We start from the raw sequence: 24,192 nt of genomic DNA, 5'->3' as shown, positions 1-24,192 counted from the left end.
CACAATGCCATTTTTGTGCAATTCTGGGATTTTTTTTAAGTTAAAATAGTTCGACACATACATGGATACCGTGTATGTGGAATTCTTAAAAACGCAGCAAGCAGTTTGCGATTCTGCACTTTCTCCGAATTTCTCACTTAATCTTCGTCATGATTAAGCATTTTTGTTCCATAAAAGTTCTAGTATAAGCGTAATTCGGCTAGCAGATTGTTTGAGAAAATGTTGAGTAAAAAAAAAAAAACATGCCTTTGCTTCGTGAAAACAAAATGGCGTCCAAAACAAAACTAGCAGGTTGCTGTAGCAGGGTTGGACGCCAAAAAATCGCCAAGTTAACATAATGTAAAGATTAGCCGAAAATTCTGCTAATGTGAAGGAAAACGTATTCAGTTGTAGATGTTTACATATATAGTTGTGGTTTTTTTATAGGTTGATTCTGCTGAATGTGCTAATAAATGCTGAAATGCAAGATAATAAATTATAATTTCCTACCATACCATAAAGTAGAAAATTCTTAGTAATTTTACAGTACAGTAGAAAATCCGAGATCCAGACTCATTGGGACTTTGGCAGTTCTGGACTTGGGAATTTTCTCAATATTAGATCATCAGTTAAGATACAATAACATGCCGAACAAATATTCATTTAGAAGTCAAACAACAAAAATCAGCATTATTTGCACTTTTGCAGCTGAGGATAATGGTTCGGCAAAACGATCGAAACTAGTCCTGTTAAAATTTGAAAATATAACACTGATTTTTGTTGTCTGACTTCTAAATTAATATTAGATCATCAGTTTAAATCTAGTAAGATAATATATAGAAATTATTAAATGAAAAATATGAAACAGTGGTTTGTGAAAGCATTCCCTTTAATTCTGTAGATAGGTATAATTTTTTGTTCAGTTACAAACCATTATTCAACACCTATAATTGCTGTGTTGAGAATAAATTATCAATCAAAATGTTTTCATCATCAACAACCTCTCTTTCACTTTCTTCACTGTCGGTAGTAATATTTTATGGATTTAGAACTACACTACAGATTTTGCCATCCATTAGTCAATTGATGATTGGGGCATTGTCATTGCAATGAAAAACTTCTGTTATATCATCTCCATTTATCTGAATCCCAAATAAATAAATTCCTACATATACTTAAGGCTCATCCATGGCTGAAGCTTAACATTTTCAGACCTGGTGCAGTCTCTGCATATCTTAAATTCTGCTTCCAAGCAGCTTCATATATACCACTTCTCCACAAATTCCATTAATTGATAATTTTGTTTTTTTTTTTGCAATATCTGAGAAACCTTCAAATTTATGGCTATAAAGCTTAGTTAGCAACTGCTATATGCTACTAGCAAAGTATCATAAGATTGGGGACTACAGATGTTGTTCCGTTAAATTATATCTTCCTTTTATCGCAGTTGATGAAGTTCAGCTGGAATTATATTAATTGTTTATAATACTTATTCTTGCACATGCTTAAGGCTTATCTCAGTCCTGAATAAATAAATTCCTACATATACTTAAGGTTTGTCTAAATCTAATGCTAGATATTTTGCAGCCTGGTGCAGTCTCTGTGTGTCCTAAATTCTAAAAATCTTCTTCTCTAAATTCTCAAAATTTTGCCTTCCCTAAATTCTACTGCCCATATGACCACAACTGCACTGGTCCTGGGTTTATCTGATTAACAAATCAAGTTATTCTCAATTCAAACAGCACTAAATTTAATCTTTTGTCCTATCAGTATCATTTAAAAATCTATTTTTTCTGTTGGAAAGAAATTTCTCCTGTCTACACATTTAACACTTTGCTGTGCAGTTAGCTGAAGTTTGTAATCATCACCAAACATGTCAGCATAAAGTCATGAAAATTGTTTAGATTTTGCTGTATGAGTTTATTCTCAAGCTGCCATGTGTTGATTAGTTATGGGGTAATAAAAGTAAAAAATAATAAATAATGTTTCTGTAGGTTGGGATATAAATTATTCTGTATGTGTAAAATCAACAGTGGTTCAATGTACAGTGTTTTGGTTTGAGATGTATAAGAGATGGCTACAGAATCGAGTTATTGGACCATACAGATTTTATACTAATAAATTATTATTTCTTCAGTATGGAAGTATTTTCTTTAATGCCCAAGTGAAATTAAAAATCAGGACTGTCCACATGTTTTATTATGAAACAATATGAAATGCTCATGGATAAAGCATATAACAAATTTCTTAAAAAAAAAAAAAAAAAAAAAAAAAAAAACATTGCTTGTAGGCTATTGTAAAGCCTGGATTTTAGGTTATTCTGAGTAATGAACATCAGAATTTCAGAGAGTGTACTGTATAAAATATCACATTGTTTGCAAATAGGAGCCTGATTGAAAAGGCTAATTCTAGTAATCAATGGAAATAACACTACTTAGTTAAAAAGATAAATTACTGATTTTTTTTAAATTACACTTGAATTAATAGTTTTCCATGTGATTTAGTTTCTTTAGAGATTTTAGTGATTATTGTTAGATTTTAACAAATTATCTTTTCCTTCTAATCAGAGCCTCATTAGGAAATTTTAGAAAACATCTGAGCCCTCAGTGATCATATTCCTGCTGTAAGCAGAGTTCTAGGATGATTTGAGATTCCTTAAAATCTAGAAGTTGAGCCTTATGAGCTCGGGCAGTAATTAGGCTCTACTTTTGAAATCCTTTACAAGATTCTGCATGTTTAAAAACACTGAAGATATGAATTTTTTTTATTTTACTTTCAGATTTTATTCAGAAAGAACAATAATGCATTACATGAAGATGCTGATGTAAGTAAAAAAGAAACTTTAAATTCTAGGATCGTTATATTATGAAACTTTAAATTCTAGGAATATCTAAACATTGAATTAGGCAAAGCAACAACCTTGTGTTGGCATCTGCTTTGGCTGAATTTGTCAGATTTCTTTTATTCTGATGAAGAGGGACCTGTATCTGTTTGTCCTTAAAATAGACATAACTAAAATCTGTGCAAAACATGAGGTTGTTGCTTTGCCTGATTTTATGTTTTACTTTGGCATGCTTCTTTTCCCTCTTGATATCTAATCTAAATATTGTTATCAATATATTATATCTAAATATTATTATCAATTTCTTAAATCTTGTTTATGTTATATATGTTTTTATGCTATAGCTATCTTGATCTATTTATCTGCATGCAGTAAATTTAGTAATATTAATAATATTAATAAATCGTAATGATAATTTTTATTTTTAATTAAAACTTTAAAATTTTAAATTTATTTGATAAATTTCCATTTTTAGCTCTAATTCAAACTTCAAATTTCTTTATTATTTGTTTTTAAAATTCTTTCTACATATTATTTTTCGTTAAATATATGGAGTATTTTAAAATAATCTACAAATGCATACCTCAGTAAATATCCTACTATGCATCTTTTTTAGTTAATACATTATAAGTAGAGCTCATTTTAGACAAAAATAATTTGTTTATTAGCAATGTTAGCAAGTGTACACTGATTAGATATGCCAGGTGTTATAATAGCATTATCACTATGTTGAAATTTTATTTAGTTACAGCACATTTCATAGAATGTAGTTGCTAGGATATGTCTTGTATAATACATTGCAGTCTTCATGCCATTAATGTGAATCAAGCATCATGCATATGTAGAATCACTACTAGGCTTTTTGCTGCATTGTGTAATCTCTGAGGATTTTAAATTCTGCCATTTAGTACAAAAGACTGAAAATGCATCATCTCCAGATGTTACTTTCTCTAATCTTCTTTGTTTAAATCATTTTGTAATGAACACTATTTTTTCAGTAATTTTCAGTATGTTGTGAATTATATTCTGAAGATGTTTTGAATTTAGCTTTAAATCAGTCTTGTTTGTGAAACCGTATTGTGATTTCTACCTGATCTGTTAACAATATTTAATACCATGTGCAATAAAACATATAAATTTCTAGGTGCTCTATAATATTTTCCAATGTTTGGCATTTTTCATCATGGCTATCCTTGTTATGAGACTGAAGTTATTTTTTACTCCCCATTTATGTCTTATGATTTCATTGACTATGAGTGGAAAGGTATTTATTTCACTTTTCTAAAATTATGTTTATTAGCTTTATGTTGTACATATATTCATTTTATAGTTTCCAGAATCATTAAATCGTATCCCAGTTTTCTATTATTGATTAATTTGTTAGTGCATGAATATTTCAGAGAGCTTTCAAAAATTAATTTTATGAAGTTTGTTAGCTTATTCATATCTAAAGCATTAAAATTCCAAAATTGTATGTTTCCATGGTTATTAAAAACTAAATTTTTCTAGAACTTTTATGCCAAGTTAGAGTAATTAATATGTTTTGACCTACATGATGCCAAATGTAAATGAAGGCACAAAATCTGGGTAGAGATAGGAATGGTATTCCTAATGATTTATGAATGAATATTTTATTTAATTAAAAATAAATGTAAAAAAATGAAGATAGTTACAGAAATTCACAATTAAGAGCATATATAATTATTCTAGTTAACAGCTGGTTAAATTCTACTAACAGTGCTCTTGATATCAGAAGTGAATAAACCAAATAATTATCAGAAAAAGAATGCACAAACTTTTGAATCAGCATCCACTTAGTAAACTTTTCTTTTCCTACCATGATCTTTCATTGTAGCAGCATTCTGGTAATAGTGAAATACAATTACATTTTGGAATTTTTGGTTTTCAAAGAAAACCTTTCCATGTGATACCTTCATTTAGGAATAATTTAATTGTGACTCTTCATTATTTGGCAGTTATCAAATCTCATAACCCATATTAATTCTATCTTTTAAAAAATGTCAGAACATTTAACAATTAAACAGCTGAAAATGTTGAAAAAAAATTACAGGTTTGGTGTTCACTAATGATATCATTGCATAGCTTTGGTGCAGAGTTGCAATTGGCACTCTGTTAACTAAAAAGTACTAAATACTTTTTGTAAAAGGTACTTAAATAGGACAAATAAAGTGAAACTGGAGCACACACATACAAAGAGGGTTGAGGGAGGACTGTTTTTTAAAAATAGCATTAATGTGGTAAACATAAAAGTACAGCAACTTTAAAATTAGGTTAAAAAAAAAAAAAAAAAACTCTTTGCAAGAGACATTTGAAATTCTGTACTAGTCTGAATTTTAGCTTAATTTCAAAAATTAAAGAAAACAAGAGTTTTTAAATTTTTAATGAATTACTTAAATTATTGATAGAAATAAAAAGTGTTTTATAAAATACTTTGAAGACTTACATTATCTGTATAAGTTTTAAATTTTGGATGTGTGGTGGATTATGCTAGCAAAAATGAAATTTTTCAATTAATTCAGGGATTGCAGAGACAAAATATTTTTAATTATATAGAAGGGAAAACTACTATTTATTATACTGATGAACTTCTGTATATTTAAAAAAATCTTATTGGATATATTGTTAATTTATTTGTTCACCAACAGTGAAAACAATTTTATCTTTTTGCAGTATTTCAGATTTTTAGATGGGAAAGCTGTTAGATATTACATCCTTTTTAGTTTACTTGCTGCTATGAGCATTCAGGGTATCTCAAATATTAAGCATCAAAGAAATATAATTGGTGAATTCAGCAACCCTGACTTAGAAGAGCTTATTTCTTGGATAAATGCTACTTTGCCTGAAGGTAATATGTGAATGAGGTAACACATTATTTTTTCCATTCTAATTGATTTTTACAATTAAATTTGAAACAAATTTAATTACTTTAGAATTTGGGTTTTTTTTTTTTTTTTTTTTTTTTTTTTTTTTTTTTTTTAGTCTAAAGGAGCTTTGTCCCTGAAGGACTATTGTTTTTGTTTTGTGATTTTGCGTTGAATCACTATAAACGGCGAATCACTTTTCAAATTGTTATCACCAAATGTTAGAGTCCTGCATTATATTTGAAGAAATTAAATAATGAAAAATCTGCATAAATGTATGTATATTTCTCGCATTGTGATAAAGCAACGCTACATAGAGTCATCAAATTTTGAATGATGTAATCTTTCTATGATTATGGGCATGTGGAAGACCAAATTTGAAATTTGTTTTATTATCGAAAACTTTAACGAATTTTTTATTAACAAACTCAACGATTTAAAAGCGAGCAATGGCAACACTCTACAGGAAAATGAAACATTTTTATCTCCCAACATGTGGAACTGTGTATCGGAAATTCTAAAGATATGCTCATTTTAAAATTATTTTGTGACATTGCTATTGAACTGAATTTTATGGTTTAAGCGCAAAGAACATGATATTTTATAAATAAAGGTAACACACAAAATGCAAAAAAACTCCCCTTTGGGCGTAATTTAAAATCTGAAACCTTTCAGTTTTTTTTTTTTTTTTTTTTTTTTTTTTTTTTTTTTTTTCCCCATTTTATAAATGTTTATTTTTTGTCATTATATTTCCATAAGGTACTAGCTTTAGTAACTTTTTCAGTTTATACAAAGAATTTCAAAAATAGTTTTTTTTATTTAGTCAAGGAATGAAAATATCAGTAGTTAAAGGAGAGTTTTAATGAAGAGTTTTATTGCCTTTTATTTAGTTTTTTTTATTTAGTCAAGGAATGAAAATATCAGTAGTTAAAGGAGAGTTTTAATGAAGAGGTTTATTGCCTTTTATTTACTGCTTGAGTGGAAGAAATATGCCAATTTAAGCATTCAAGCGTAGTCTGATGTTTCAAGCCTCTCATATCATATTGTCTGGCACAAGAGCAGAGGACAAACCTCAGCTTTCAGTACTGTGGCAGGCAGAATTGTACAGATAGTGAAAGATGGATGGAAATGATGATTCTCTCTTTTTACTTATTGGAATCTGTTGTATTTCCCTTAATAGCTCCAATGCTTTCCCATAATACCATATCCACATTATCAGAATTTGAAAGCTTTATTATGTGTTCAATGTTTTCTCAGTTTAGGAAAACTGTCATTTCTATTTACAAACTCCTTAACAAATCACCTTCAAGACTAGGAAAAAGTGATCTATTATCCTCAGTGCCTTGATAACAGGAGTTGTAATAGACCTTTTTCAGCATAAATAACCAAAATATGTAAATATATAAAGTAAATTTATGGATTCTCATTAAGCATTAAAATATATTTTAACATATTTATATGAAGGAACAGCATAGGATAATAAGCAATATATATTACTGCAAAAAATGTATTTTGTGACTGATGTTTGATTTCTGGATTACTAATAATTCTCCTTTAAATTCTTCAAAATGTCCTTTTCGGTTGATACTTTCTGAGGAATTTCCTCAGATTTTAATTTCAAAGTTCCATCATCACTTAGCTTTCTTCCCCAACCAATTATATGCTAAATCCTATTGGAAAATTCAATGTTGGTAATTTTAATTGCTGAATTATATCAATGAATGTAAAATAAGTCTTTCTTAAAAATATGTATCAGTACAAATCTAAGATCCAGAATCATCGGGACTTTGATGATTCTTAACTTTATACCATCACTTTAAATCTGGTGAGATGATATGTAGAAATTATGAGATTAAAAATATAAAATAAGAAAGTGTTTATTATTTTAAGAGAATAAAAATTTCCAAAAAATTTCAATATTTGTTTATTGAACATTTTTTCAATGTAAGTTGTTTAAGCTCTTTTTGTGTGTGTTGTGCACACGCTAATGCTTTCTCTTTAGCTTTAGAGACAGATATAATTTCTTGTTCAGTTACCAAGTTCCGCAACCATGTCGAGACTTCACTCTGAATGAATTGTTCTATTCATTATGAATGAATAGAATTAAATTCTATTCATTATGAATGAGGTGTTAAAATCCACAAAGTTCCTTTTTCTGATTTTTTTAATGTCATATATTGTTGACTTTCCAACACCATGCTACTTAATTTTGAGATCAATATGCTGTTATCCATTTTTTGCTTGATTGACATCAAAACATGCTCTTGCTTTGCAGATCCTGCTACAGCTCCAAAATTAGAAACTCTTTTTGAAATAATCGAAAATTCAACTATAATCGAAAATATAACTGTATTAATAGCCTGTAAAAAATAACATAGCTGTAACATGGCCTGTACAAAAATAATACACTGTATCAAACTAGAAGGTTAAGAAAGTGTGAAATTTACTGTTCTTATTTCTTTGAAATCAAATTCTTTCCCTCTTCCCTACTACTATGCCAACAAAAAGTTTTGCTGTTTTGCATTTACAGGAAAACATTCAAGGGATGCCTTCTTGGAAGATTTTCTAAGGGAAATTGGCTCATATACATGTAGCGCATGTGGAAAGCCATGAAAACACCCATGCAGGCAGCCTGTTCATGAGTTTCAAACCTGAGACCAAACTATCAGTGTTCAGCAACTTTACCACTCGACCACCAACAAAAGGAAACCATTTTAAGCATCATCCCATTCTAAACAAATATGTCCTTGGTCTTCACTTATTGTTTAGATCAGACAGAAAAATTCTGACTCCCTCACATGCATACAAGCTCTCAAAATGTGGTACTAATCAATGTATCATCATTGACCAGGGTATGATTTGCTAGCCAGCAGGTGTTTGAAAGGATATGCATGAATCTCAGTTAATATAGAAAAAAAAATTGCTTTTATGGTTCCTGCTTTTTTTGGGTGTTGTATTCATTGCAAGTGAAATTTAATAGTCAAGATTTAAGCGGAAAAAAAAAAAGTATTTTTGCTGGTGGTTCTGAGGTCAGTTTATTAGATCATTCTGGATACTGGATATATGGATTTGAGACTTTGTATTATGTTTAGTTCTAACTTTTAGGCCTTTGTTTTATTACATGACAACTTAGAATGTCCAAACAAAACTGTTTATTGGAGTAATGTTTATGAAAAGGTTACTTTAGCAAATTATTCTATCATCTCATCTTGAAGGAACTATAATATTTTAATAATTAATTAAATCCAAATTGGAGAAAATAATTCTTGATAAATGTTTTAACCCTCTTCCCTTTTTTTTTTTTTTTTTAAGTAGGTGGAGGATTAAATCACTGTATAAGGGTAAAACATTTGTCACTTCTTTGAAATAAATAAGAATAGTTAGTTAAGTTAGTAAATATTTAATAAATTGAATAAATCAACATTTTTAATGTATTTTCCTGACTTATTATTACAGACATTATAGATTTGCCACAAGAAGAAATCTTAGAAATGTATCACCTTTATTACATAGATAATAATCTTTATATTTTTCTAATTTCTTGAATTTATATATATTCCTTATAGATGCAGTATTTGCTGGTCCCATGCCAACTATGGCCAACATTTTATTGTCAACTAGAAGGCCAATTGTGAATCATCCCCATTATGAAAATGCTGGCTTACGGTACATTTTTTATAAAGTTATAAATTAATTCAAAGTTAATTTTTCATGTATTAAAAAGTATTAAAAATACCTGACAAAAATTGTAGAAGAGACTGAAGCTAATTTTTAATTGCAATAAATTAGAAATGGCATATTAAGGTGGCACTGAGCAAGTTGGGCGGGAATTGTTCTGCTTTTCAAAAAGGATTATATCTATGTAACCTTGTCTTTAGAATTCTATAAAATAAACGTTCCACTATAAAAACTACTCAGTATGGTGATAATTCAATTACAGTGACCATATGATTACTTATTATACCTTTTTTATTCTGTGGCATGCAAGAGGTTATTACAATGAGCATCAACTAAATTTTTCAATTCAGCATCAGCTATTTTATATGATATTGGGATAAGTCTCTGCCATTCGACAAAAAATGGTGCCATCAGTAAATTATGGTTAAAATTGTCGGACGTAAAACATCATATCGTAAGGTTGGACATCTGCTAACAACATAACCTTGAAATGTTAGCAATTTTTTTACCAGCATCATATATTTTTCCATGCAAAAATATCAAGTTTTGAGCCGAATGAGCATCAATTGCGGGAACTTTTGATTTACTTCGTAAATTTGAAAAAGTCTGCAGCTGAAGCACATCAACTGTTTGTACAAGCATATGGTGAGGCTGCCGTAAGTGAGCAAACTTCTCGTGAGTGGTTTCAAAAGTTTAAGAACAGTGAATTTAGTGTCAAAGACAAAGAACGTAGTTGAAGGATAAAAGTGTACGAAGACGCAGAATTGAAGCATTATTGGATGAAGATTTGTGCCAAATGCAAGCAGAACTTCCACTTACATTAAGAGTAATTCAACAAGAAATTTCACATTGTTTAAAATCATTGACAATGATTCAAAAGGAAGTAAATTGGGTTCCATATGAACTGAAACTGAGAATGCTGTACTTTCTGAATTACGAACTTTCTCATTTTTAGATAGACAAGTGTTCAAAAATCGGCCATCGAGACTATACTGGGGTAGCGCTGTAGCACGGAAACCTAAACTGCAAACGACTTTTTTGCCTGAGCCGAGAATCATTGAACACCAATTTTTTAAACATGAAATGCTGCTTGCCAGACATAAATGAAAGGGTTTTTTTGCATTGTAGGATCACTGGTGATGAAGAATGGATCCACTATGATAGCCCAAAGAAAAAATCATGGGGACCACCTGGCCATACTTCAACATCGGCAGCCAAACCAAATATTCATGGATAAAACGTCATGTTATTGTGGGATCAACTTGGTGTCATCTATTATGAGTTTCTCAAACCAAACGAAAATCATTACTTTGGCTCTCTGCCGAACACTATTGATGAGACTGAGCCAAGCAAAGGGGAAGGGAAAAAAACAGCCTCTACTACTCGAGACGTGACAAAATTATTCTCCTGCATGATAATGCTCATACACATGTTGCAGCACCAGTCAAAATCTACTTGTAAACACTCAGTTGAGAAGTTTTCCCCCTCCCACTGTGTTCACCAGACATTGCTTCTTCTGATTACTGCTTGTTTCGGTTGATGATGCTTGGTCTTCACATCATAAGAAGATACAAAAATTGGGTTGGTTTGTGGATAGGCTTGAAAGGATACAGTATTGAAGTGTACTTCAATACGGTATCCGTATGCCACTAGAAAGATGGAAAAAGTAGTGGTCAGCGATGGGCAATACTTTTAATAAAATATAGCATATCATTCTTTCACAATAAATGACCAATTTTTGAAAAAAAAAAAATGGTGGAGACTTATTTGTAATTCGGAATCGCCAAAGTGCCGACGAGTCCGGATTATGGATTTCGGATTTCAGATGTTAATTAGATACTCTAAAGTTAGTTCATTATTTAAAAATATTTCTACATATTTTTATCTTTCAAAAATTACTTTTATTGGTGAGAAAATTCTGCTAGTTTTGGAATTCGATATATTAGAACATCTGGACTGACCTGTGGCTGATAATAACCATTAGGCTTTTACAGTTTCTTTCTTGATTTAATTCCAGAGAAGTAATTTTATCTGTGATGATGATATTTTCTAATGTTCAGGTTTAATATGTAAAATCACTTTGATAAACTATCAAGACCAGGGAGAATTTCATAGTTTCAGGGAGAATTCTGCAATCAGCCTTTTATTCAGCTGTTAAGTGTTTTAGTTCATGAATATAAAAGAGCTACTTTTATTCAGTTTTGGTATGTACCAGTATTTTCTATACATTTTCTTGTTTAATTTATAAATCACGTTAAAAAATAATTTTTAATTTAGATAAATATATATACATAATTTTTCAGATTTGAAAAGGAGAGAGAAAAATGATCTAGCAATGGTGAAAGGAGTGCATGCAGAAAAAAAAAGGTGCAGAACCACTAGTCTAGACCAACAGTCATCAACCCTTAGAACTTCACGGACCATTACATATATAACTATATATTTGGCAGACCACTACATATATAATTTTATATTTGGAGGACCACTAATATGAATTTTAAAAAAAACCTTAAATCAGACCTTATAAGCAACATATTAATACGCAAAAACGATATTCAACTTTCCAATGCATGTAATTCTAATTTTCATTTGTTAATATAATTTTCGAAACATTTGGTGTTCAGCAGCATGCCTTTATGGAAATTCAGGCTACGCCCCTGATTATGAGTAACAATTAAAACACTATTAGCATCTCACTGATACACATACTTCATTAACATTGAAAAATTATATGAAAAGTACAAAAATCTTACCTTCTTGTACAAAAGCTTCACATTTGCATATCACTGAAAAGGAACTTCATGAAAAGCAAGAACAAACTGGCAAACACAAAGCAATATCAGTAAACTGAAAGTGTTATGCCCCCAATTTTAAATTATTGTAAACGTAATAATCATCGCTTACTTAGCAATGGTGCCATCGATCAACAAGACAAAACAAAAATGGAAACTTCCATTGATGCAATTAAAAACAAGAATGCAGATGGTTCTCATAAAAATCCATCAAGTTGCCTATTGACACGGAAAAAAATTTTGTTATTAATGACTACAATAGCATATGTTTGTAATTCAAAAGGAAGGAGAATTCCAATTTGTGCTATTATTGATAACAGCAGCACATCCATGGATGCAACTCTCACTTTCAAATGTCATTAGATACACCTGCAAAAGTAGCTAAAATGTTGCTAAATTCAGAAGGAATTTTACTAAAAGTAGTAGCTAAAATAAAAAAAAATAATAATAAGTATACTCCATATTCCATAATAGGTTTTGTTACTCGTCATTTTTTTAAAACTGAATCTTCATAAGAATATAAATAATGTCCCAATTTTTCTGCGGACCACCGGTTGGCGACCGCTGATCTAGACAGTTGGTTTTCTGATTGAACTCCATTTTATTTTGTAACTTACAAATAGAAAACTTCTCATATTCATGCTTTAAAAATGGCATGCCAAAATGGGATCTAGTATTTGAAATAAAATATTTAATTTCTGAATGCTATATGCAATTCATGCAGGATCAAACTGTTTTAAATATTACAGATGAATAATTTTTTATTAATAAATATATTTTTCAATATTTAATTGAATCATATTTTATTTTAAAATAAAAAAAATTTACATAAAGATTAAAGCAGTCTATAAAGTTTATTTTACTCCCTCCTTTAACAAGTAGGTGCTTATATTATTATCTCCCCCTCCCCCCAAAAAAAGGACAAATATGTACTCAATAGCATTTTTTAATTAGATTTAGCACTCATTTCTATGCAGATCATTATTATTTTCAGGGAAAGGACTCGCAATGTGTATCAGATCTTCAGCAGAAAACCTGTAACAGAAGTATATGATACTCTACGAAACATGAAAATTAACTATGTAGTTCTGGAACGAAATTGGTGTTTTGGAAAGAGAAGGTTAGTAATTCTGTTTTATGTGTATTTTTGTTTTGCTTCAAAAGAGTGAACTATGAATAAATGTTTCAAGAGAGTGAACTGTGAAATAAATGCGATATTTTATGGTCTCTCATGTTTTCATAATTACTTTTGTTTTATTATTTATTCTAAGATACTCTTAAATAGTTAAAATTTAATAATTGTTATTGTTTATATTGTACTGTTATGTTTTATTACATTCAATACTCAGAGTTAGAGAATAATATAACAATACAAAGTGACTGTTTGATATTGCCAGGGAAGTCATTAAAATTTTCTGTCACAAAAGGAAGATACAAAGTTCAGACATTATGAAAAACCTGGTCCATTTAATTTTAATCATCACCTGTTTAAAATTTTAATGGCCTGAGGGGAAAGAAATTTATTTCTTCATTAAAGCCATATGGGAAAAGAGAGAACAGAGATATTTTTGTTGTCACAAATTATTTGTGGACTAATTTAATGTAAAGAAATTACATAAAATAATAAAATTAGATTTATTTTAATGAAATGTTTCTCCGGTTACTTATATCTTAATAAACAAACATCTCAAAAAGCCTTTTTTTAGCACCAGAGGCACTGTTGGGATTGAAATTCACATTTTGTCAGTATTACTTTTGTGTTTGGATCACTTTTCAAATTGTTGCCACCAAATATTATCGTGATGTATTATTAAAAAAAAGTAATGAAGAATTAGTACACAAGTATCCTGCAAAAAATGACAGTGCTTACAGCCATCCATTTTTTAATATATGTAGTACTCCACTGGCACATGGGCATCTCAAAGCCCAAATTTGTTTTTAATTTGTTTCACATTTTGTACAAATTTAATGAATTTTTGTTTAATAAACTCAGTAATTTGAAAGCGAGAACTGACAACACTGTCTAAAATAAAACATTTTAATCTCCAGCGCGTCAAACTGTGAAAGCATAAGGTATTTAACTTTCAGATTTAATCTTTCTGTTACTGAGTAACAAACCAAATTGTTGAAAAGCAATAAATGCAGTTCTTAAAAATATTTTTTCTACTTTTTGTTCTGATTGATTTAAATAAAAATGTATTTAAATCATGAAATATCAAATTAGAAATATTAAACATTTTTATGAAATGACACTAAAATCATTACATACTTTTTCTCTTTAAGATAGCTTTTTTTAGGTAGATAGCTTTCAAAAAAATAAAATAACAGATATAAAAATATGTATGGCAAGTCTTAACATTTTATGGGAAATCCTATAAATTTGGTATTTTTAAATATTTACTCTTAGATTTTGTGTTACTGTAAGTGCAGAGAAAGCAGAGCTTAATAATACAGCTAAAAAGACAAAAAAAAAAAAAAAAAAAAAAAAAAACTGTATTACGAAGAGTGAATCCAAGAGCTGATTGGTAATCTCTACGATGCTCAACTACAGCATAAAAACTTTAACAAATCCTGCAGTGCGACATTAAAATCTGAATATTATCAGATTTTCTTTTATCTTTTGTGAAAGGTAATGTTTTAAATTAAAAATTTGTAATGTTTAAAATAAAATCATCATTTCTCTTACAGGGAAGGTTGTGCTATGGTTGATCTTTGGGATATTGAAGATCCAGAAAACAAAGATAGAGAAAATGTTTGTCAAAAAATAGTCAGAAATCCTTATCCATTTCGTAAAGTATTCAGAAATTCAGTTTATACTGTTCTAAGTTTATAAAACAGTAGACTTAATTTTCTAGTCAAAAGTTATCTTACAGTTTCATTGAATGTTTTTACTATTTCAAAACTACATTATATAAATCAGTGATTGGCATACCAAAATTACTGCATTCTACAAAGCGAGCGAATCTTGGGAATTTATGGAAAAATTGCCCGACTTTAAGATGAAAATTGTGTTTTCCAATTTATAATAACTGCAGTGAACTCATATCAGCTACAGTTTTGCCATGAACAAAACATTCAATTTTATGTAAAAATTTGCTTTTAATCTGTTAGACTTTTGCTGTCACTCGAATGGTGCTTGTATGTTTTCATTGTCTGTAGTACCAAAACATTCCATGCACAATTATCATATGAACATAAATTATCTGTTTTTTGTTTATTTTTTAGAAATGTGATATAAATAGTGTTATTTTATGCTGCAGTTGTAAAGTTTGGATACGTACAGTACAAATTCCAAGATCTGAACGCGTTGGGACTTCGGCGATTCCGGATATTAGATCATCAGTTTAAAGCTTGTAAGATGGCATGTAGAAATTATAAAATTAAAAATATGAAATCCTGATTTATGAAATAATGAAGCATTTATGATCTAAAGGGTAATAGATTTTACAAAAAAAAAAAAGCTTCATATTTATTTGTTTACTTTGTTAAACATTTCTTTCAATGCAAATTATTTAAGTTGCTTTTTTTTTTTTTTTGTGCTAATATTTTCTCTTTAATTTTGTAGGCAGACATAATTTTTTATTCAGTTACAAAGCTCCATTTTTCCAAGTCTTGTAATTGCTGTGTCAAGAATTCCGACTAATTTCTCAATCTAAATTTTTCATTTTCAATAACCTTTCTGTCACTTTCTTCACTACCGGTAATGGTATTTTCTAGATCTAGAAACATACTACATATTTCACTGTCCCTTAATTGATTAATCCAGGGTTCGTACAATCCTTAAAAGTCCTTTAATTTTTCAAAAATGATTTTTGGTCCTTAAAAGTCCTTAATTTTGGTCAAAATGAATAAACGGTCCTTAATTTTGGTCATTTGACATTTCTTATCATTTCTAATGATTGCCATTATAAGTGTGAAATGCGATTTCTCATGAATATGGAATTAAAATTACATGGCTCTTAACCAATCTGTTGGCGGATTTGCGTTGCAAACGATAAGAAAAAACAATTAGCTACCGTAGGACGAAAGTATAAGGTGTCTGATTGGCTATTCACCCAATCTTTCGAAACAGGTGTTATGCAGATTGTGATGAAAGCGTGAAGCCGAAAGTTCTTTAAGAGGCGAAAGTGATGATGAAGGTGCTCAAGGGAAAAAAAGGGGGCATTCTGAAAATATTTGCCAAAATTAGAACAATCCCAACCTGGAAGGCCACAACCCCTCGAATAGGAACGAGATGCCTGGAAAGTGCACTTTCAATAAACTGTGGCTTCATCAAGCTGACTACAAAGACTGGATATTGATGAATGACAATCCTTATAAAGCTAAATGTGGTCTTTGTCTGAAACAAATTGAAATTTTTAGAATGGGAGAGTCAGCGCTAAAAATTTACATGAAAGCTAAGTTTCGTTTTATCATTTCAATTTGTTTTTACACGGTTTTGCTTACCTTAATTTCTGTGTTTGTTTCAATTAAGCCATAAATTAATTTCTGATCACCTTCTACGGAGTTTATTCTCTTTTGCACATATATGTATGGGATATCGTGATTATGAGTTTATTTCTCCAGAAGGTCTGTTATCAATTTCGCGGGAAATCTATTTTCTCCATTTCGATTTTAGGTCGCCAAGGGCAAATTCAGTAACACTAGCCGAAAAAAGTGAAGTTCGGAAATATGTTTTGAAGCTTTAATAGACAATTAAGTATTTTGTTTAATCCTATGCAGAAGGTATCCGTTGCATAAGGGATTTGGTTACTTTTGGCAACTTTATGATGAGCAGTAAATGGGACATATACGATGGGTAGTTAAACGGGTCATTTTGGTGTTGGTGATAATTTTCAAAATTGCACCAAGGCTGCACCGTATACTAGAATTTTATTAAGTATTTTTATAAAAGGAATACTGCTTTCAGAAGAATGTTATTGAATTTTAATATCGCATCAGTTATCCAAATAGTTGGTCGATATAAAATTTCATTGTGATAATGATTGAAATTATCTTTTGTTATTAAGCTAATTTCACCTATTTATAACTAGAAATTAAAATAAAAGCTAAATCCTGAATAAAAAGTCAGTGTTGAAATGATAAGGAAAAAATAAAAGAAACGGAAGATTAATAAATTAAAAGAAAATGACCAATAAGCGGAATGGTTGATACACGGAGAAAACGTGTTCATGGTATTGCCAATATAGCATTCTTATGGCAATTTTAGCGATGTAACGGAATCTCTGCAGGAATGCTTGCCTAGAATATTTCGCGATGTCGTAATTTTTTATCGATATAGTACATTTTATAAGTGTTAAAATATAATGCGTAAGAAAAATTCATACATTTTTGTTTAACAATAAAACCAATTATTGCAGAATTTTTATCTTTGCTCCATCATCTGATAGATAAAGAAATAATGTTTTAATTAAAATTTTCTGCTGTTACCGATGGTTGCAAAATGTCCCAGCAGTTGAAAGAGCCATTGAAATATGGGATGACTTGCTACTATACGTTAACAAAGTTGAAATGGGGCAGTTTAAAAGAAAATTCATTGAAATCCTTCTCAAATATTTTGGAGGCAACTAAGGATAAAACATTTTTTATAAAATAAAATTTTTTTCTCTCTCTGTCGAAAATATTATTGCCTTTCCTTGAATATTATCAAAGCGATAAACCACTTCTTCCCTTTTTTGCTGAAGATATCTTAAAACTTGTAAATGATTGCTTTTAACACTTTAAAATTTTGAAACTAGAATATTCAAAAATAACTAAAGCAGAAAATCTGGTACTATTCGGTTTCGAGGGCTGTAAAAAATCGCCAAACTATTGTTGATGCCAATGCTGCCAAAAATAAGTGCGGCAACCCTAATAATTGCGGCAAGAAAGGAAGTACAATAGTAAATAACTATTTAAGATTGATGATTTAATTTAGATGAAAGGTTAATTTCATATAATACATTTTTATTATTATAATTTATATGAAAAAGGCTAAACATGACTGAATGGAAGCATAAGAGTAAATAACTATTTCAGATCATTATTATAATTTATATAAAAATTGCTAAACATAACTGAATGGATGCCTGCATCGCTACTTTGCTACCAACTTATCGCTAAAGCATAATTTCATCTCGTTGGTTGTTTAAAAGTAATTTTCTATAATGAATGATGCCTTTCCTTTGGAAATATTCTCGTTAAAGTGCAGAATCGCTCACTTATTTGTTTGCCGCTTTTTACAAGGGTAAAAACAATTAGATTTTTGTCAATTTTCTTTTTACTTTTTAAGTGAAAATAGGTCGATGTGTACATAGATAAAGTCAAGGGTGTGCGCAGTGCCATTTTTGTGCAATTCTAGGATTTTTTTAAAGTAAAAATAGGTCGATGTGCGCATGGATACCGAGTATTTGCAATTAAAAAACGTGTCAAGCAGTGGGTGATTCTGCACTTTACCCAAAATTCTATTGCCGACTTTTTGTCATGGGCAATTCCCAAATTGTGAAATCCATAGGATATCAAAAAAGGATTTAAAATCAAAAAATAATTTAAAAATTAAACTAGTATTACAATGACGTCTTAAGAAATATAGAACTATCGCAATCTGAAATCAGTGCGTACGCTAGATTCGGCGTGCTGTTAAATGGGCGCGCTTGCTAGATTTGGCGCTTTTGCGCGTACATTTTCACTGCAATTTTTTTATGGCCCTCGAAACCGAATAGTACCGAAAATCTTTATAAATTTAATTTTAATGATCCAAATTGTTATAATGATAAAAGTAAAGTTTATTTGGGATTCATTGCTGAGCAGTTAATGAATGATAAATGCCACAAGAAGAACATTTCACAAGCTGCAAGTTTTGCATTGAAACAAGGGCAACAATGTATCTTAACAATGGTACAACACTTAATGGCTAAATGTCCAATAAATTATTTTCTTATTCGAAATGCATCTTGTATAGACCCACAGTTGATGGCTAAAAGTCCAGAAAAAGCCCAGAACAAAATGAAAATAGTTCTAACCGTATTAACGCGGAATAAACGTGTTTTACAAGATAATTGTGATGAAATTCTGCTGCAGTTTGGAGAGATTCTAGACAAAGTAGTTAAGACAAATTTACATGAATTTTCTACTTTTGATTCTCAAAATCTTTCTCTTGACACATTTCTCACTTCTTATTTTCATGATTTTCACTATTCTAAAGTATGGAAAATAGTGAAAATGATTCTTATCTTGTCACGTGGACAGGCCTTTGTGGAAAGGGGCTTCTCTGTAAATAAAACAGTTGAGATTGAAAATTTAAGTGACTCATCATACATTTCTCAATGCACAGTATTTGATTACATAAAATTTTCTGGAGGTATTCTTAATATCGAAATTAATAAAGAAATAAGATCAGCAGCAGCTTCGATAGATGCTTTTAGCAGATGAAGCCGAGACCAGCAGGAACATTGATTTGTTTATCAAAACAAATGAACTTAGAAGAATATTTAAAGAAAAGGAAATAGACATAAATAAATTAGAAGTTAAAATATCTGAAAAAAATTTCAGATTTTAAATAAGCATAAATGTTTAATAATAAACTATGCAATAAAAGATACAAAGCATAAATGTTTTGTATCTTTTATTGCATAGTTTATTATTCTAGTATCTTTCAGAAAAACCAAAGAAATAAATTGTATGTTTACAAATCTGTTATTTTAATCTGCAAAATATTCTTACATTGCAATTATAATAGTAGTTGACTGTGTTTAAATAAATATCAAATAAGTTAAATAATAATCATGTAAATCTCTAAAATATCTGTGGCTATTATTAGTGTGAAATACACTTATACAAGTTTTTCAAGAAATTATGTTCTTAATTTAATGTTATCTACTTCATAACTTGTAGGGAGTTTAATTTTCAAAATTGTTTTATGTTAAGTATTAAATTGAATTTAATAATAGTGCATAATACACACCTCTGTTAGTTTCTTAAATGGATAATTGCTTTATTCTATTCGTGTTTTTTTTTTTTTTTTTTTTTTTTTTTTTTTTTTTTTTTTTTCTGATAGGTCCTTAATTTTTTCTTTGATGGTCTTTTAAAGTCCTTAATTTTCATGTAAGGAAATGTGTACGAACCCTGTAATCGGGGCATTGTCATTGCAAAGAAAGAAACTTCTGTTATATCATTTTCATTTATTACAGCTTCTCCACATTTCTTTGAAAAAATCCATTAATTGGGAAATTTAGCCTTTATTAGAAATTGATTTGCAATATCTGAAAACCTTCACATTCGCGGCTGTCATATTCATCAACCTCATCATGAAATATGCTAGCTGGCCATAAATTATGCCAAGCATTTTTTTAAAGTATCTGGAGACACATCCTCCCACGATCTTGCGATCCACTATACATTATTGGTTATGTATCATGAGACTGATTACGAGAGACAAGTTGTTCCGCTAAATTTTGTCTTGCTTCTATCGCGCACTGAGACAATTAAGCCTAACTGTATTAGTTTAATTATTTATTATACTTACATCTATTTCTTGCACATGCTTAAGGCTTATCTTAATCCTGAATAAATAAATTCCCACATATACTTAGGCTTATTGTAGCCCAGCGCTAGATATCTTACTGCCTGATGCAGTCTCTGTGGGTTCTAAATTCTGCGAATCAAATGCACATGCTTAAAGTATTTAAAAACAAAAGGTTGGTGGTTTTGAGGTTCGGATATTAGATCATTCCAGATATTGGACTTTGTATTGTATTGTTTTTATACATCATTTTAGTATGTATCTTATTTATTTTGATATCTTTTATTTATTATACTGAGGCCATATTTTCATTTCATACCTATGAAAGGTAAGACTATTGATTTCACAAGGATTGTCTAGATTTAACACATTTTGAACTTAGAATCTTTTCATAAAACTTTCCTTTTCATGTCAGCGAGACTAGTGAACTCCCATTAGTTAATGATAATATGCAATGTCCAATTATTTGTTAATCTTCTACGGATAGAAATCACAAATGATCATAATGACAATGTTATTGTAGGTTACTGATAATTTGTGAGTATGCTAACCCTTTGCATTTTGAGATTCATTCTAAAATATATGACCAAGAAACATTTTTGGCCCATGATTTTTACAATTAATGTAAAACATTTTTCTTCAAGCATCAGTAACTTGTTGTTTGACTTCTGAATTAGTATCAGTAACCTTATTTTTTGCAATGTAAATATTATTGATCATAAGGACTGATAGCCAAAGAAATGAAAACTACTGTTAATTTCTTTCTTTGAATGATTCCATGTACATATTGAGCAAATTTCGAATGTTGCACCTGACTGACTTTTAAACTATTCTTTGTGTAACCTCCTTGTACTATGGACAACATATCGTTTTTGCCCTTTAACTTGAAGTGTAGTATTCTAGGTAATGCAGACAAAAGGTACAAATAAAATTTATTGAGTTGCTTGTGAAATCTTAAGAATGAAGAAATACTTAGATATTTACAATACAATAGATTTACTAACTACACAAATTGGCTTCAGATTACTCATGATCTCTAAGTATAAATTCTTGCAAATGTCAATAATCAGTAACTGAAAGACTATGGATAGGCAGCTCATGAAATAACTTGTGTTGCCAAACAATCTTCATAAATTTACATCTTTAACCTATGCTTTGAAAAGAGATGGAAGAGCTTGTTATTTAAATCCTACTTAAACTACATTCTAATGAGGCTGATGGAAAAAAAATAGGAAAGAATTAACATAAAAATGATGTGTTCATTAACATAAACCATACGATAGCATGCTTGTGTAAACCTTCCTTCTTGCTTATATTGTACAATAACTATCTTTTCTTGTTCTCCCTAATCACACAAATATGAAAAGAGTAAGTAGGTAACAATTAATAAACCTATCCCATCACATAATGGCTTATCACATACTTTATTAAAGAAAGCTGAAATATTTTTACAAATGTAGAAAGAGTAAGCAAACTAAGATGGTTGCACAAATGTAAAAAAAAAAAAAAAAAAAAAAATCTGCAAGCTAAAAAATAAACCTATCCAGTCAAATAATGGCATATTGCATTTAAATCAAGCTAAGATAACCACACAAATATGAAAGCAAGCTAAGATAACCACACACCTGAATTAATTTCAAAAAATTAATTCTAAAACTGTAACTGCATTCTTAAGGTACTTGTACAATTAAAACAAGTAATGTTTTAATTTTTTTGGTAAATATAGCTAAGTATGTGCATAAAAAATTACACCATTTAGCCTAAATATATAAATTCGAGTTTCTTAAACTGTGGGTCGGGACCCCAGTTGGAGTCGCAAGATCTGCAGTAGGGGGGTCACCAAACATTTTAGCAATTTTGATATTTTTTAACTTATTATAATAATTTTACAATTACCAAATACTTTTGCATAATGTATCTGGAAATAGATAAAGATAAGACAATATAGATAAAGAAAAAATGGGAATGTTTTGATGCATTTTTTTTTTTTTTTTTATAACAGAAACGTTTATATTACAGTACAAGGTGGGAAAAAACTGACAGTTTCCCTCACACATGTGTCAGATTTTTGCAATACTTATAGGGTTTCCACAAAACTTTTGTAAATATTATGTGTTCTCCACACTAAAAAGTTTAAGAAACCCTGATATAGACTCTTCAATATGCAGCTGCTAGATATGATTATCTGGCTGCACTAAAAGAGTCTGCATGCCGCCAGAGTTCTGTCAGCAATGCATAAAAGCATTAACTTAATGGGAAATGTTAATGATGAATTAATTAATAAATTTAATTAATTAAAAATACAGAATTTGATTACTCCATCCTGATTATATTTGCTGGTCAATTATATGAATTTTTTTAGCTGTATATAAATATCAGAATTCAAGCTTAATTTAATCCCGCTTTCAGTCTTTATCAAAGATTTTACAAATTTTGTTTTTGCATTAGCAAGACTTTGCACGGCAGTGTAAAACTGTTATATTGCATTTAAATGTGTAAAATCTGAGTTATAAAAAAGATCTTCATTCCATACTTACATATCAGAGGAAAAGTATAAAATTTTATCTGTATAGAATTGTATCTTCTAATTATACTGTCAGTAGCCTGTGCCAACTAGTTTTTTCAAAACTTTTTTACAAATATGTATTTCATATGACTTTTTGTATTTGTGAAGTGAACGTTGTTTTGTCAGTTAAATAAAAGTTTATATACTGGAAACATTTTTTTATTTATTGCTTAGTGCTAATATATACATCACAGAATTTCCTGTTCCAATTTCACAAAGGCATATAAATATAATTCAACTCGAATCAAATTGCACAGGCTTTAAAAATTTTCCAGTGAATAATCAAATTTTATTACTTCAAGAAATAATTATTAAATGTAAAATTTTTTAGCACTACAGGAAATAAATTGTCTTGAAATTAAATAGGTTAACAATTTTTAAGAGCAATATACATTTCTACATTTTTAATGTACAATATTGTAGTGAAATTGTGGAACCACTTCCCATAGACAAACACTTCAAATGATCCGACCAATCTCCTCTCCTAGGAACCACCTCTACAAATGATCAAAACTGTCTGGAACCATGAATGGTCATGTTAAAAGAAATTTCACTGGATTCACGTATTTTGAGGAACAGAAGCACAGCAATCTGAAATTTAAAATCAAGCAAAATTTAACTTAAGATTAATATTATGTAGTTGAGAAATAATATGCATTTAAAGGCAACTGATATAATTCCTTTTACTTCCAAGGGACTAAATGCTTAAAATAGCTGATTTGGGTTAGTCTTCTCAAAATCATAACTCTCCTGAAACACTGAGAATATCAATTTGAGGTTTGATTTTGTATACTTTTAAATATTTAATCTGTAATCTATCTTGCTTTTGATTCAAACTTAGCAAATATATAAATAAGCAATTATTATATGCAATTTACAAAATTCCTTGTAGCAATTGCATGTAATTATATTCTCAGTTTCACCATACATTTTACACAACTGGCATAAATGTC

At 29.6% G+C, this 24,192-nt stretch overlaps 2 protein-coding genes across 8 annotated transcripts in view; one reads left to right on the top strand and one right to left on the bottom strand.

The window, feature by feature from the left end:
- Positions 1–23,391, top strand: part of LOC118196309 (protein C-mannosyl-transferase DPY19L1) — an 80,344-nt gene extending 56,953 nt beyond the window's left edge. The window contains exons 16-21 of the mRNA XM_035367736.2: positions 2,759–2,803; positions 3,966–4,085; positions 5,513–5,687; positions 9,270–9,369; positions 13,168–13,293; positions 14,862–23,391. Of these exons, the coding sequence (XP_035223627.1) occupies positions 2,759–2,803; positions 3,966–4,085; positions 5,513–5,687; positions 9,270–9,369; positions 13,168–13,293; positions 14,862–15,006 (711 nt within the window). The 3' untranslated portion in view covers positions 15,007–23,391. The remainder of the gene's footprint in view (positions 1–2,758; positions 2,804–3,965; positions 4,086–5,512; positions 5,688–9,269; positions 9,370–13,167; positions 13,294–14,861) is intronic.
- Positions 23,377–24,192, bottom strand: part of Tcs6 (Threonyl-carbamoyl synthesis 6) — a 35,098-nt gene continuing 34,282 nt past the window's right edge. For 6 of the 7 annotated variants that reach the window (XR_015040309.1, XR_004759410.2, XR_015040307.1 and 3 more), the window contains one exon: positions 23,377–23,830. Coding sequence is in view for 3 of the 7 variants with exons in the window: in XM_035367732.2 (XP_035223623.1) it covers positions 23,799–23,830 (32 nt within the window). In the remaining 4 variants the exon portion in view is untranslated. The remainder of the gene's footprint in view (positions 23,831–24,192) is intronic. The other variant, XR_015040308.1, reaches the window with a different exon arrangement.

This window comes from Stegodyphus dumicola, chromosome 3 (genome assembly GCF_044657685.1).
Source record: "Stegodyphus dumicola isolate Sdum_Otavi_A_Nest chromosome 3, ASM4465768v1".
NCBI lineage: Eukaryota > Metazoa > Arthropoda > Arachnida > Araneae > Eresidae > Stegodyphus > Stegodyphus dumicola.
Note: the sequence above shows the minus strand (reverse complement) of the source record. Positions and strands in the feature narration are given on the sequence as shown.